At 56.4% G+C, this 12,980-nt stretch overlaps 2 protein-coding genes across 4 annotated transcripts; one reads left to right on the top strand and one right to left on the bottom strand.

Annotated features, from left to right (window-relative positions):
- The first annotated feature begins 35 nt into the window (after positions 1–35).
- Positions 36–4,099, top strand: AP4M1 (adaptor related protein complex 4 subunit mu 1). The gene is made up of 15 exons (XM_059896110.1): positions 36–235; positions 337–425; positions 803–909; positions 988–1,084; positions 1,215–1,325; positions 1,414–1,494; positions 1,709–1,771; positions 1,870–1,936; positions 2,040–2,093; positions 2,224–2,330; positions 2,432–2,526; positions 2,874–2,918; positions 3,150–3,200; positions 3,335–3,446; positions 3,618–4,099. Exons 1-15 carry the CDS (start codon positions 178–180, stop codon positions 3,840–3,842), a joined length of 1,362 nt encoding a protein of 453 aa, XP_059752093.1. The 5' UTR covers positions 36–177; the 3' UTR covers positions 3,843–4,099.
- Positions 4,035–12,797, bottom strand: TAF6 (TATA-box binding protein associated factor 6). 3 transcript variants are annotated; one of them, XM_059896107.1, is made up of 15 exons: positions 12,741–12,797; positions 8,744–8,959; positions 8,565–8,651; positions 8,285–8,438; positions 8,018–8,074; positions 7,814–7,933; positions 7,440–7,585; positions 7,264–7,341; positions 7,053–7,154; positions 6,764–6,946; positions 6,296–6,370; positions 6,047–6,172; positions 5,297–5,470; positions 4,800–4,997; positions 4,035–4,657 (listed from the first exon to the last, which is right to left on the bottom strand). In XM_059896107.1, exons 2-15 carry the CDS (start codon positions 8,897–8,899, stop codon positions 4,277–4,279), a joined length of 2,037 nt encoding a protein of 678 aa, XP_059752090.1. In that variant the 5' UTR covers positions 8,900–8,959; positions 12,741–12,797; the 3' UTR covers positions 4,035–4,276. The 3 variants fall into 3 exon arrangements, with proteins under 3 accessions (XP_059752090.1, XP_059752091.1, XP_059752089.1); XM_059896108.1 differs by having other exon boundaries at positions 12,762–12,783; XM_059896106.1 differs by lacking the exon at positions 12,741–12,797 and adding an exon at positions 12,298–12,469.
- Between the last annotated feature and the right edge of the window lie 183 nt (positions 12,798–12,980).

The raw sequence follows: 12,980 nt of genomic DNA, 5'->3' as shown, positions 1-12,980 counted from the left end.
AGCGGCGCGGGGGTCAGGAGGGAAAGGCTGGGCGAGGCTTGGGCGGGCGCCGGGTTTCCCGCGGTCGAAGGAGAATCGCTCTTAAAGGGCCAGCCCACTCGCGTCCTTTTGTTCCGGGGCCGCAGGGCGGGGCAGGACCAACTTTCGCTGTCTCCTGGTCTGCTCTCCAGAACGGCCATGATTTCCCAGTTCTTCATTCTGTCCTCCAAGGGGGACCCGCTCATCTACAAGGACTGTATCCTTGGCCAGCGGGGCGGGGGGGAGGGGCTGGGTGGGACTAGTGCCCCCCAGCCAGCCAGTGTCGCCAGCTCCTTAGCTGTCCTTCCACCCGGTCAGTCCGCGGAGACAGCGGCGGCCGGGATGTGGCCGAGCTCTTCTACCGGAAGCTGACGGGACTGCCTGGAGACGAGTCTCCGGTTGTCATGGTAACCACTGGCGGGGGTGGGGTGGAGGGGATGCGCTTGGTGTGTCTGGGTGGGGGGCGCCTCCTCCCAGGGCTGTTTCCTTGAGAGCTTCCAGTTGGGGGGTACATTCCTCTAAATAATATTAATGGAAGTTTATTGAGCGCTCACAATGCACCAGGCACAGCTCCCCGCACGTCTCGATCCTCAGCCACTCTGGAGTAGGTACTATTATTAACTCCATTTACACATTAGGAAGCTGGGCCCTGGGGAGGTTTCGTATGTGGCACAAGTCACGCTGCTAGTAAGTAGAGGAATCAGGATACCAGCCCAGGTCTCATGGGCCAGGAATCACCACAACTCTTTCTTGCTAATGCTTTTTCCCCTTGCCTCTGCCTCAGCACCACGATGACCGTCATTTTATTCACATCAGACACAGCGGTCTGTATTTGGTGGCCACGACTTCAGAAAACATTTCTCCCTTCAGCCTCCTAGAGCTGCTCTCCCGGTGAGGAGGGCGGGGCTGGGCACCCGGGCGTGGGGGTCAGAGAGGAGGAGGGTATGCCCACTCTGTCCTGTTCTGCAGGCTAGCCTCGCTCCTGGGTGATTACTGTGGCTCCCTGGGTGAGGGGACCATCTCCCGCAACGTGGCTCTGGTCTACGAACTTCTGGATGAAGTGCTGGTGAGGCCCAAGGATGTCCCTCCCTGTCCCCCGTTCCCTGAAGATGCATCCCATGGTTGGGAGGCTGAGTCCATTCATTTTCACCCCTTCCCCCCCGACCATCCAAAGACTGCCCTTCCTTTGCCCATAGGACTATGGCTATGTACAGACCACATCCACGGAGATGCTGAGGAACTTCATCCAGACGGAGGCCGTGGTCAGCAAACCCTTCAGCCTCTTTGACCTCAGCAGCGTTGGCTTGGTCAGTCCAGGGACAGATGAGGCCAGGATTGAGGAGGGTTAGTGGGAAGTGTCATACGTGAGAATTGATTGCTTTGGATGATTTTCAGTTCGGGGCTGAGACACAACAGAGCAAAGTGGCCCCCAGCAGTGCAGCCGGCCGCCCGGTGCTGTCCAGCCGCTCTGACCAGGTGAGGGAGGGATTGATGGGTTCAGATCCTCGGATTTTTCTCTCAGCCCCCAGAGTCCAAGATCCCAGCATATCTTTCCACCTCCCCTAGACGTGGATGATCCCTTTCCTTACCCGTGTCCCCACCCCAGGGCTCCAGCCTCCACTGTCCTGTCCTTTCTGCCCGTCCACGTTAGAACACAGACAGATCAGTCCCCAAATCCCTCTTTCCTTAGAGCCAAAAGAATGAAGTGTTTCTGGATGTGGTCGAGAGATTGTCCGTCCTGATAGCCTCTAACGTAAGTTTGGGCCCCCAGCCCTGTGGCTGAGGACAGGCGGCCTTTGGGAAGTGTGTTGGGGAGGTCACATCTGGGCATTGACCTCCTGTCACTCTCAGGGCTCGCTGCTGAAGGTGGACGTGCAGGGAGAGATCCGACTCAAGAGCTTTCTGCCCAGCGGCTCTGGTGAGCAGCCTGCAGACTGGACCAGGGTGGGGTTTGGGACAGGCTCCTTGGCGGCATGTATGGGGTATTTGGCAGCTTCTTCTTCTGTTCTTTCCTCTGACAGAGATGCGCATCGGCTTGACGGAAGAGTTTTGTGTGGGGAAGTCAGAACTGAGAGGTGAGGAGAAAGTGGGTCTTTCTCTCCTAGGTCGAGGTCACTGTCAAAGGTTTCATGGAGGGAAGTTAGAGACAGATCCCCACCCCCTCCCAAAATATCGGTTAGGAGAGGGGTCTTTCTCTCTTTGCAGGTTATGGGCCAGGAATTCGGGTGGATGAGGTCTCATTTCACAGCTCGGTGCATCTGGATGAGTTTGAATCTCATCGAGTCCTCCGCCTGCAGCCACCTCAGGGTGAGGTCAGGATCGGGCTGGCCTAGCACATTCCACCTACCGAGGGGAAGGGAGGCAGTTCAGGTGTGAGGAGACCAAACTCACCTCCGTTCCTCTCTGGTCTCAGCTGACCGTGATGAGATATCAACTCTCAGATGACCTCCCCTCCCCGCTCCCCTTCCGGCTCTTTCCCTCCGTGCACTGGGACCGAGGCTCAGGCAGGTGAGACCATTTCCCTGTTCTAGAACTTCTCTGGAGCCCAAGCCAACATGTGTACGCATGTACGTGTGTGTGTGCACACATACATACACATATCTGTTTACCTCTCGGACTGGCTGTGAAGGAGCGGTGGTGGTGGTGATATTGGCTCCGAGTTAGTAAAGGCACCCTCCCCCACAAGTGGACCCAGCTCCGTGAATGTAATGGCTCATGGAGTTGGGTGGATTTCAGCCCTTCTCTCTCCTTCTTGGGGCAAAATCCACACAGCCACACGTGGGGGCCCTGTGTGAGGGATGGTGAGATGCCGGTAGGGTAGGGCCTGAGTAACGGTGTTGTACCCTCCCACCCAGACTCCAGGTTTATCTGAAGTTACGATGTGACCTGCCCCCAAAGAGGTAAGTGGGGGTAGCCAAGCCTAGTCCAGCTACGTAGGGTAGGAGACAAGGCCAAGGTACCTGCTGTTTCCACCTTCAGGTGCAGCCACCAGCCTCAGAATCGTTTAGAGGCTCTGGAGTTTGGGAAGGGGGTGGGGTGGCACTTGTGCAGAACTCCAGTCGTGACATTAATGAAGAGGGGACACGTCACGACCTCCTGGGGCTGTGACTCTGTTCCTTTTTCCCTTGCAGCCAGGCTCTCAACGTCAGGCTGCACCTTCCCCTGCCACGGGGGGTGGTCAGGTGAGCATGTACGCACCGTGGGCCCGCGGGTGGGTTTACCAGCCTCTCTGGACAACAGGACGGCACTGGGGGAGGAGAGTGGGAGCTGTGGGATGGCAGGGCTAACCCCAGCACCTTTCCTCTCCCGACTCCAGCCTGTCTCAGGAGCTGAGCAGCCCAGAGCAGAAGGCAGAGCTGGGGGAGGGAGCCCTTCGCTGGGACCTGCCTCGGGTGCAGGGAGGCTCTCAGCTCTCAGGCCTTTTCCAGGTATCAGCCGCTGAGTCTCGAAGGCCCTCTCCTCCCACCTCCACTTTCAGCCCTGACCCATAGCCTCCTAACGCGGTCGGTCAGCGCGGTCAGCTTCCTGGCCCCTTGGCTCCCCTGCCCTCCTTCCTGTTGAGGCCTTCAGCGCCCTCCTCCTGCCTCTGCCCCTCACAGATGGACGTCCCGGGCCTCCCCGGGCCTCCCGGCCAAGGCCCCGCCACCTCGGCTCCTCCTCTGGGGCTGGGCCCCGCCAGCCTCTCGTTTGAACTTCCCCGGCATACATGCTCTGGCCTCCAGGTTCGCTTCCTCAGGCTGGCGTTCAGACCATGCGGCAACGCCAATCCCCACAAGTGGGTGCGACACCTAAGCCACAGCGATGCCTACGTCATTCGGATCTGAGGCTCCCAAACGACGACACAGGTGGCAAAGGAGGTGATCTGTGCATCAGGAGAAGGACGATGTTTCCTCTCCCAGCATCCTGGCCTGTGGCTGTGGCTCTGGCTGGAAGAGTCCTGACTCCTAGAGAGTAGGGGGACTCCACGGGTCCGACCGCCCGTCCGTGGGATCTGACCCAGGAAGGACTGAGGTGGATCACAATTTAAAAATCAAGCTTTTATTCTGAGGAACTGACTGTACAATACTGAAAGAGAAAGTCACGTGGGGGAAGCTGACTACTATTTCCTTCCACCCAGCGTCTGTGCGTGTGTGTGTGTGTGTGTGTGTGTGTGTGTGTGTGTGAGAGAGAGAGAGAGAGAGAGAGAGAGAGAGAGAGAGAGAGAGAGAGAGAGAGAGAATACAGGGGAGAGAAGAAGGTCAGCAGACGTGTGACAGCATCAAGGCGCAGGCGGAGGGGAGCCAGATCCGGGGGGCTGTGAGCCATTAGCCTTCGGAGTCCCTGGAGCGGGAGGGGGGCTCTCCCCAGTTTCCGGTTTCCCCCCGCATAGGGCGCTGACCCCAAGCGGGGAGGGGGCTGAGGTCGGGGGAGGGGCTGGAGAAGGATGGGAGGTGGGGCCTCCTTTGCCCTCCCCTGTGGGGGGAAGAGAGACCACGATGTACTTCTGGACACTGCCGGGACCAGAGGGGGCAGTGCTGGGGGGCGCGCTTGTGGCGGTGGAGACCAGCTTGACGATGGGCTGCACGCTGGGGACGGTGGTGGTGACAGGAGAGGTAGTGGTGGAGCCTGAGCCAGGGGCCGAGGTGCTGAGGGACAGGACCTGGGCGGGAAGAAAGGCAGTGCCGCTTGCCTTGTACTCTCCCCACACCCAAGGCCGGGGGTACTTCCCTTGCTTCAGCCAAATAATCAGTGACCTGGTGACACAGCCCCCACCACCCCTGGTCCCACACGGCGCCACATACCTGCTGGGTGGATGAGGCGCTGGAGGAGGATGACATGACGATGAACTTGGTTGGGGGAGGGGAAGGCTGAGGCGGGGCAGCAGCTCGAGCGGACACCAGTGTCTGGACAGGCAGCGCGATGGAGCCAGGGACCTTCAGCAAGCCAGGGGTCCGAGGGCCAGGCTGGGGGGCCTGTGAGAGGGTCAGCGTGGGCCGGGGCTATAGGAAGAAGCAGCAGGAAGAAAACGTCACCATCTACGAAAACTACCAACTATGGAAAGAAGGGCTCCTCTTGCTCCTCAGTGGGTCTCACTGGGTTTGGGGCATCATCACAAAGGGGGCCTAGACACCCCCAAAGACGGCTGACTCAGGGGGCCCTGTGTTTTACAAAAGTCAGTGTGTGTGCCCGAGTACGTGGTGTCTGTCTGTGCGTCCCGCCCGGATGGGAACCACCGCCGTGTTTTTCTTCATTTCACCGTACCGCGTGCTCACCTGTCCTCCGCGGACCCTGTACTGACCTGGGTGATGGTCAGGGTGGTCCTGTTGACCTGCTGAGCCTGCAGAGCAGCCTGGGCCCGGGCCTTGACAACGTGGGAGCAGAGCAGGGGCCCGAGGGACCCAAATTCTGCCCGATAGGCATCCTGATTGTCAGGCGGTGGGCGCAGCTTTGCCAGAACAGGGGCACAGTGTTTCTGCAGAGAAGAGCAGCCAGGTAGAGGGAGGGCAGTGACTGAGAATCGTGACGGGGGAAGGGGTGAGAAAGGAGGTCACCCACTATTTCAGTGTGTTCCTGCTGGAAGCCAGGCTGTGCTGGGTTATCAGTGTGTAAGGAATGCTGTGGTTTTTCTTCATAGAGAACTTGGGCACCAGCTGGTGGGAGTGGAGAACTTGCTGAGTAATTACGCTGGTGATATCTAAGGGCCAGCCGGTCCACAGGGCATGTGCCTTGCACAGAATGGGCCAGAGTGATGCAGAAGCATCAGGGGCAGTGCAGGCTTGAAGTCACAGGCTGAGAGTTAAGACTCTTATTTCTTACTTAACCCCTTAGTGCCTCAGTTTTTCCAGCTGCGAAACAATATGGGACTCTGAGGTGTGCCCTGAACGTAAGAGGCGAAGATGGGGTAGATGAATGGAAGATGCTGTATGTTTGCTAAACGTTGTCCTTGTGTGTGTGTGTGTGTGTGTGTGTGTGTGTGTGTGTGTGGTGGGGGGTGGAGAGGGGGATCAGCGGGAAGAAGTGGGGGAGGGCGGGGTTGGGGCTTCGTCACCAGGAGGAGGCTCTGCACGTGGTCAGCCCCGATGCGGTCGATGTTGCTCAGCACGGGGCCATCCAGGACCCCGCGGATCCGCTCCCCCTCCTGCTGTAGCCGCGGCAGAATCAGAGTCTTAATCACCTGTTGGAAGAGAAGGGGAGAAGCCGGGGCCCTGGAGTCACCACAGGGCCTCCCGGGTCAGGGGGCCGTTGCCCACTCTGACCTCACGACCCCCCCCCGGGGCTCCCCGCGCTGGGGCCTCACGTCGTGTCCCAGCTCGGCCAGGCCTGCGATGGAGCCGTAGCGCGTTGTCCACGGGGTTTTCTCGTCCACCCAGCTCTGTAAGGGGATGGAAAATAAACCCAAACAAAGGGGTGTGAAAAGCTAACTACTAAGGACCAAAGTCTCTCATACACACATTTTCCTTGTGAACCATTAAGACATAACAGCTCCTTCCCAGCCAACCTCTCCTCCCCAAAGTAGCCACTATTATGACCTCTACCACCAGAGATTAGTTTTTCTGGTTTTTGAACTTTAAGTAAATGGAATCACACAATTAGGAAAAAAAAAAAAAGACACTACAGATGCAGCTCAAGTCCCAGTCCCCACCCCCCCCCACCCCCCCGCCCTCTTGCCCCTGGTTTTCAGCATCACTTCCTGCGGCCACACTGGTTTGAGTGAAGCTCTCATTGTTCTGGTGACAACCCCGGGTAGTGATGGGCAGCGGCTCACCTTGGTGAAGGTCTTGGTGATGCGGGACTGGATGTTGTTCGTGGTCGTGCTGAAGTGCTTGCAGATCTGGGCCACCAGGCGGGCGGCAAAGTCCCGCAGCGCCCAGTGGTTGTCCACGTCTGGCCGCAGGCACAGCTGTCTGCTCACGATGCAGGTCATCACGGCCGGGATCAACTCGTGCACCTAAGGCAGAAGCCTCGAGTCAGCTGATTCTGACAAGTGGTCTCCTGTGGGTGGCGGCAGGGTCCCCAGAGCCTGGGATGAGAGGTGGGCGGGCAGGTCCACTCACGTATTTCTCTAGATACAGAGTAGGGTTGTCCATCAGCGCCTTCACCATGCGCATCAGGTAGATGAGCAGGGCCAGGTTGTTCTGCACCACGTTCACGCGCACCTGGTTGCGGGGAGGGAAGCGATGGGGCAGCGGGACCCTTCCGGTGAGCTTCCTCTCCCTCCTCACCCCGGAACCTCGTCCTAGGTGCCCCCCTCCCGCGTCCTCTCACCCCCTCTGAGATGAAGGTGCTGAAGCGCGGCAGCATCTGGTAGAGCCCCGGATCCGTGGCGATGCTCTGCAGAGCCTCCTGTGGGGGGAGGGGAGCGAGTGAGGAGGGGCCGACACTGGGGGGGGCGGGGCGGGGGGCCTCCGAGGGGTAAAGCCAGGACGGGGGCGGGGCCTCACCGCTCGCTTGGCCTCACACGAGCCCACACAGGCTTCTGTGATCTCCTTGTAGTACAGCTGTTGCTCCACAGACAGCTCGTGGATGCTCCGGGGCTTCAGCCGCAGAGGGGCCCCCTCCAGCAGGGGTGGCGCCTTCTTCTCTTTCCCTGTGTGAAGTGGGAAGGCAGGTTCAGAAAAGAAAGCTCCAGAGGAGGCCTCAGCACCAGACAAACCTCAACCCTCACCTCCCCCACCCAGGGAGACCCAGTTTCCCTTGCGCTTCTTGGTCCTCTCTGGGGCTCCTGGCCTGAGGTCTCGCCCTCTGCCCTGACCTCACCCACTTCACAAATGACCATCTGGCTTTGGGGCAAGGGGCCTGGCCCAGCAGTACTGACCTTTGCCGTCAGCTGGAGTGGCCCCCTGACCTTTGCCTTTCAAGGGGCCGTCTTCCTCCTGGCCCGGCTTGGCTGACTTCAGGGGCTCTGTGGCCTCAGCCTTCTGCTGCTCTTTGGGAGCTGGTGGGAAAGCGGTCAAGGCAGGAGATGTAAAGGGAGGAGGAGGGAGAGGGGTGGGTGCTGGACGCTGGGCACGGAGGTTACCTGGGGGTGGGTTCTCTGGAATAGCTGGCTGGCAGCCTTCAATGCTCAGCCAGTGAGCTGCAAGGAAGGAAGGCGTCAAGGTGAACGGCTGAGCGCAGACATCAGGAAGGCCCTCCACACTAAGGGATGCGTGCTTTCCTTCCTGTTCCTCAGCAGGGATCTCACACTGAGGGCTCCTTCACCGTGTGCTTCCTCACACCCATACGCATTGCTCCTTCCCCCCTTCCCCTCCTCCCCATCCCCTGCTCTCCCCTCCCCTTCCCCAACCTTTGAGGCAGACATCCAGGGGCACCCGGGGCAGAGGGGTATTGATGATGTCGCTCAGATCAACCTCCTTCTCCTCGTAGAAGTAAAGCTCCCGGCCGCCACCAGAGGCGAAACGGAAAGGAATGAACTCCTGAGCGTGGAAGCCATACAGTGGCTACAACAGGACGGAGAGAGACGCTGGGATGAGAAGGGAGCCCAAGCAGGCAGGTCTGGCTGAGGCAAATGTACCGTCTGGGAGGTCTCAGTACCCTGCCCCCTCAGTCCTGTGCATTCCCATCACCTCGACGTTCTTTAGCTTCAGTGCGTAGTCAATGTCACTGGTGGTGAGCTTCTGCCGCTTCCCCATGTGCATGAACTTCAAGGCATCCTAGGGGTGGGAGGACAGACGTCAGCCCGAGACCCTGGGGAGGAAGGCGGCCTGGGCAGCACCCTCCATACAGTGCGGGGAGGCCAGGGTACCTGTGCGATCTCCTTGATGCGGTAGCTGACCTCATCTGTCAGCAGCTGGCAGGTCTCCTCCTGAATCTGAGCGATGCCCATGGACTCGGCCACCACCTTCATGGACTCCGAGGGCAGCACGGTGTTGCTCAGCTTCAGCTTCTTCTCCTCAGCCATTCTGGAGCCCCTCCTTCCCTCCCCCAAAGGAAGATGCCCCAGGGCGGAGAGATGGAGACCCTGGCAGGGGGGTGAGAGGAAACGTGAGAGTGACATCCCAAGAAGAGGGGCTGTCCGTTCAGGAGGGGCCACAACAAAGGGAGGACAGTGGAGAAGTGAGGAGGGAAGGGGCTCGGGGGGTGCCCTTTGTCCATCCCCACGTGAGCAGCACGGGCTGAACAGGAGGAGGTAGCACTTGGACCCAATTCGACACAATTTATCGAGCTGATTCTATGCCAGGCACAGTACAAGTGAGGTATAGTGGAATGATCTCAGCTCTCAGTTTAAATCCCAGCCCCAGCACTACCTAGCTATGTTACCTGGGCAAGCTACTTAAATTCTCCCAGCTTTGGGTTTCTTCTCTGTAAAATGTGGAAAGCATCTTTTTTCCCTAAGGTTGTTAATGTGCCTGCTTTCATGTGTCTTGCTCCGTCATGCATCATTATTCACACTTGACAAAAAGACAACACTGGTTAAAAACAACTCTCCCTGTCTGAGCCTGTGTGCCCTTACAATTGAACGTGATGAGAAAATGCACAACCATCCTGACCAATGTGCACTTTTTTCATGGCCACGAACTTCAAACGGGCCCTTAATGCTGCCTGATGGTCCTACATTTCAGTGCAGCCAGGTTCCCTCTGTCTCATCTGACACCTCTTCTCCTCCCTGATTTTTGGCCAGGAGAAGAGACCTCCCCAGGCTCCCACCACCACGTCCACCCACTGAGCAGCACCGGCGCCCACATGCTCTGCCTTCCCTGTCACTGTAGAGATTCTGGTCATGCCCCTCCCCAACTCAAGCATCCCTCCAGCATTCCCCACCCTCCCTGCATCATCGTCAATTCCTCGACCTACCAGATCACTCCCGTTAGCCCTACAAAATGCACTTATTTCTCCCATCTTCAAAATACAAAACAGTGGTCCACCCATACCATGGGATATTTTTCAGCCTTAAAAAGGAAGGAAGTCCTGACACACGCCACAACACAAATAAACCTTGAGAACATCGTGCTAAGTGAAATAAGCCAGTCACAAAAGGATAAATACTGTATGGTTCCAATTATATGAGGTTCTTCGAGTAGTCAAATTCATAGAGACAGAAAGCAGAGTGGTGGGTGCCAGAAGCTGGGAAGGGGAGAAGGGGGAGTTACTGTTTAATAGGTACAGTTTCTGTTTTACAACATGAAAAGCATTCTGGAGATGGATGGTGGTGATGGGTGTGAATGTACTTGATGCCCCTAATGTGTACACTTAAAAATAGTTAATATGGTACGTTTTATGTTATGTGTATCTCACAATTAAGAATTTTTAAAAAATCTTGGACTTCCCTGGTGGCACTGTTAAGAATCTGCCTGCCAATGCAGGGGACACGGGTTCGAGCCCTGGTTTGGGAAGATGCCACAGGCCGCAGAGCAACTAAGCCCATGCGCCACAACTACTGAGCCTGCACTCTAGAGCCCGCGAGCCACAACTACTGAGCCCGTGTGCCACAACTACTGAGCCTGCGCTCTAGAGCCCGCAAGCCACAACTACTGAGCACGCGTGCCACAACTACTGAGCCCGTGTGCCACAAGTACTGAAGCCCGCACACCTAGAGCCCGTGCTCCGCAACAAGAGAAGCCACCGCAATGAGAAGCCCGCGCACCGCAATGGAGACCCAACGCAGCCATAAATAAATAAATAAATAAATAATTTAAAAAAGAAAAAAACATCTTTTCTTCATCCCACTTTCTCTACTAGCGATACTCTGGGGTTTTTTTTTTGGCTCCTCTTTGCAACAAAACTCCCTGAAAGAGCTGTCTTATCTCTAATTCCTCTTGAACCTACTCTAGTCACGCTTTTGACTCCATCAGGTGCCTGAAACCACTCATCAAGGTCATTGTGACTCTACATTGTCAAATCCAAAGTCCCATCTCCTTCCCCATCTTCCTCGACCTCTCAGCAGCACAGAGCATAGTTGCCTACTACCTTGTGGAGACACTGTCTTGACACCACTGCTACCCCACCTGCTCTTGGTTTTCCTCCTCCTTCACTGGCCACTTTCTCTACGTTTCCTCTGCTGGTTCTTCCTCTTCTCCTCGTCTGCTTGATGTTGCAGTGCCCTGGGCTTGGTCCTTGTACAGCTATGAGCTATACTTATTCCCTTGGTGACCTCAACCATTCTCACAGCTTTCAGTATCGCTTATAGGCTGATGATGGCATATTTATATCCCCAGCCCAGAGCTTTCTTCCTAACTCCAGACTTGTATATCAAACTGACTACTTAGAATCGCTTCTAAACTGAACTCCTGATGACCCCCACCCCACCAGCTCCAGCCTCGGCTTTTCTCATCTTCATAGCAACGCCATTCATCCAGGCGCTCATTCATTATGTGAGCCCTCACAGCAAATCCACCAGGTGATCCAACCTGATCCGCCACTCCCACTGTGTGGCCAGCTCCCCAGCATCTAGCCCCTGGGGAACTTCAATAGCCTCCTGATAAGGTCTTCCTGCTTCCATCCTTGCTCCCTACATCTATTCCCAACATAGCAACCAGAGTGATTCTGTCAAAAAATAAACCACATTGGGTCATTTCTCTGCTCAAAACCCTGCACTGGCTCCCAATGTGCCACAGAGTAAATTCGAAATCCTTATTATGGTCTACAAGCTCCTTCGTGATTTACTCTCTCCCCATCGCATCTCTGACCTCCTTTCCTTCCTTCTTCCACGTTGATCCAGCCCCACTGTCCTCCTTGCTGTTCAAACATTTGCTCTATTCCCTCTGCCTGGAATGCTCTTCCCCAGATGTTCCCTGGCTGCCTATTCCCATCACCCCGTTTAATACTGCACCCCACCCCCACTCTGCTTTTAAAAAAAAATTCCCAAGGAATTTAACATCTGTTGATGTATATTGTATTATTTCTTATTGTTTATCACCACCACATCTCCCCTTCCCACACTGTGTGGACAGAGATCTTTGTTACATTCACTGATGTATTCTGAGACCCCGGACTGGCTCCTGAGACACACTAGATACTCAATAAATACCTGTTGAATAAATGAATGAACTGTAAGGCTTAGGAATTAGATGCTCACTAAACCCTCAGTACCACTGTTATCAAATGAACAAGATATAGGCCCAAGCTTGGAATCTACTTTGTGTCCAAAAGGAAAGTGGCTCGCTTCAAGCTGGCATTAGGAAGACTAATGTCAAAAGTGTTTTGAACTGACTGCGAGGTGTATGTGGAGGGCGGGTGTGGGCCTGATGGAGGGGCGGGAAGATGGGGGCGAAATACAAGTTAGTTCTTCTCAGACCATCCCAGGTCTCCTCCCCCGCTTTTATAAGCCTTATCTGCAGGGAACACATTTATTCAACATACTCTGTGCCTGGAGCCGGGTATACAGGAGGCGGTCATGTCCCAGTTCCCTGGCGAACTCCTACTAATCCTTCAATACCCCGCGGTACCCTCTGCCAGTAAAGGCTCAAATAACACGCCACGGCCTCAGGAAACCTCAGATCAGTGGAGTCGGCAGGAAGGCTTCCCAGAAGATTAACTTGACCTAGATCCGTGTAGCAGTTTCCCCAGCAGGGAAGCAGGTCTAAGGTCCCCAGGCAATGGGTACAGCGAGAAAGAAGGCGTAGAGAGCCCACCTCATCCCCCCAACATCCCTCCAAGGCACACGCACCGTCCCCACGCGCACGGACACACAACCAACCGTCCTCCTCCGGGACCCCACACGGGCCCTTCAAAGGGTCTAGTCCCGGGTACCACTCAGACCCGCCCCCGCCAGTCGAGCGCCCAACGCAGGAAAAGCCTCTCACCGCCGCCAAAGCGCCGCTCACCCGGCACTCGGCGCCATGTTGGCCCCGCCCCCTCCAGGAACAGGTCCTGGCAGAGACCGAGAGCAGGTCACTGCCCCTTCCACGAGCCGGAATAAGCCCCCTAGGCTCACGGCCTGAAATTATATAAAAATGCTGTCTCTGTGCCTAAGTGTAAGGAGCACACCCTCTTGCTGTAATTACTTCAGTTTATTCCTTCACTATCCGGCAGCCAGGACCTTT

Source organism: Balaenoptera ricei, chromosome 15 (assembly GCF_028023285.1).
Source record: "Balaenoptera ricei isolate mBalRic1 chromosome 15, mBalRic1.hap2, whole genome shotgun sequence".
NCBI lineage: Eukaryota > Metazoa > Chordata > Mammalia > Artiodactyla > Balaenopteridae > Balaenoptera > Balaenoptera ricei.
This window is presented reverse-complemented; position numbering and strand designations above follow the sequence as displayed.

What these genes read in the sequence shown, in the direction of transcription:
- AP4M1 (XM_059896110.1), top strand. Translation starts at nt 178, where the DNA reads ATGATTTCCCAGTTCTTCATTCTGTCCTCCAAGGGGGACCCGCTCATC. An exon ending in CCCGCTCATCTACAAGGACT is followed by an intron (nt 236 to 336) that starts GTATCCTTGGCC and finishes CCACCCGGTCAG; the next exon opens with TCCGCGGAGACAGCGGCGGC. An exon ending in CTTTCTGCCCAGCGGCTCTG is followed by an intron (nt 1,937 to 2,039) that starts GTGAGCAGCCTG and finishes TTCCTCTGACAG; the next exon opens with AGATGCGCATCGGCTTGACG.
- TAF6 (XM_059896106.1), bottom strand. Translation starts at nt 12,333, where the DNA reads ATGACCGCCTCCTGTATACCCGGCTCCAGGCACAGA. An exon ending in TGAAGCTAAAGAACGTCGAG is followed by an intron (nt 8,439 to 8,564) that starts GTGATGGGAATG and finishes GTCCTGTTGTAG; the next exon opens with CCACTGTATGGCTTCCACGC. An exon ending in CGTGTGAGGCCAAGCGAGCG is followed by an intron (nt 7,342 to 7,439) that starts GTGAGGCCCCGC and finishes CTCCCCCCACAG; the next exon opens with GAGGCTCTGCAGAGCATCGC.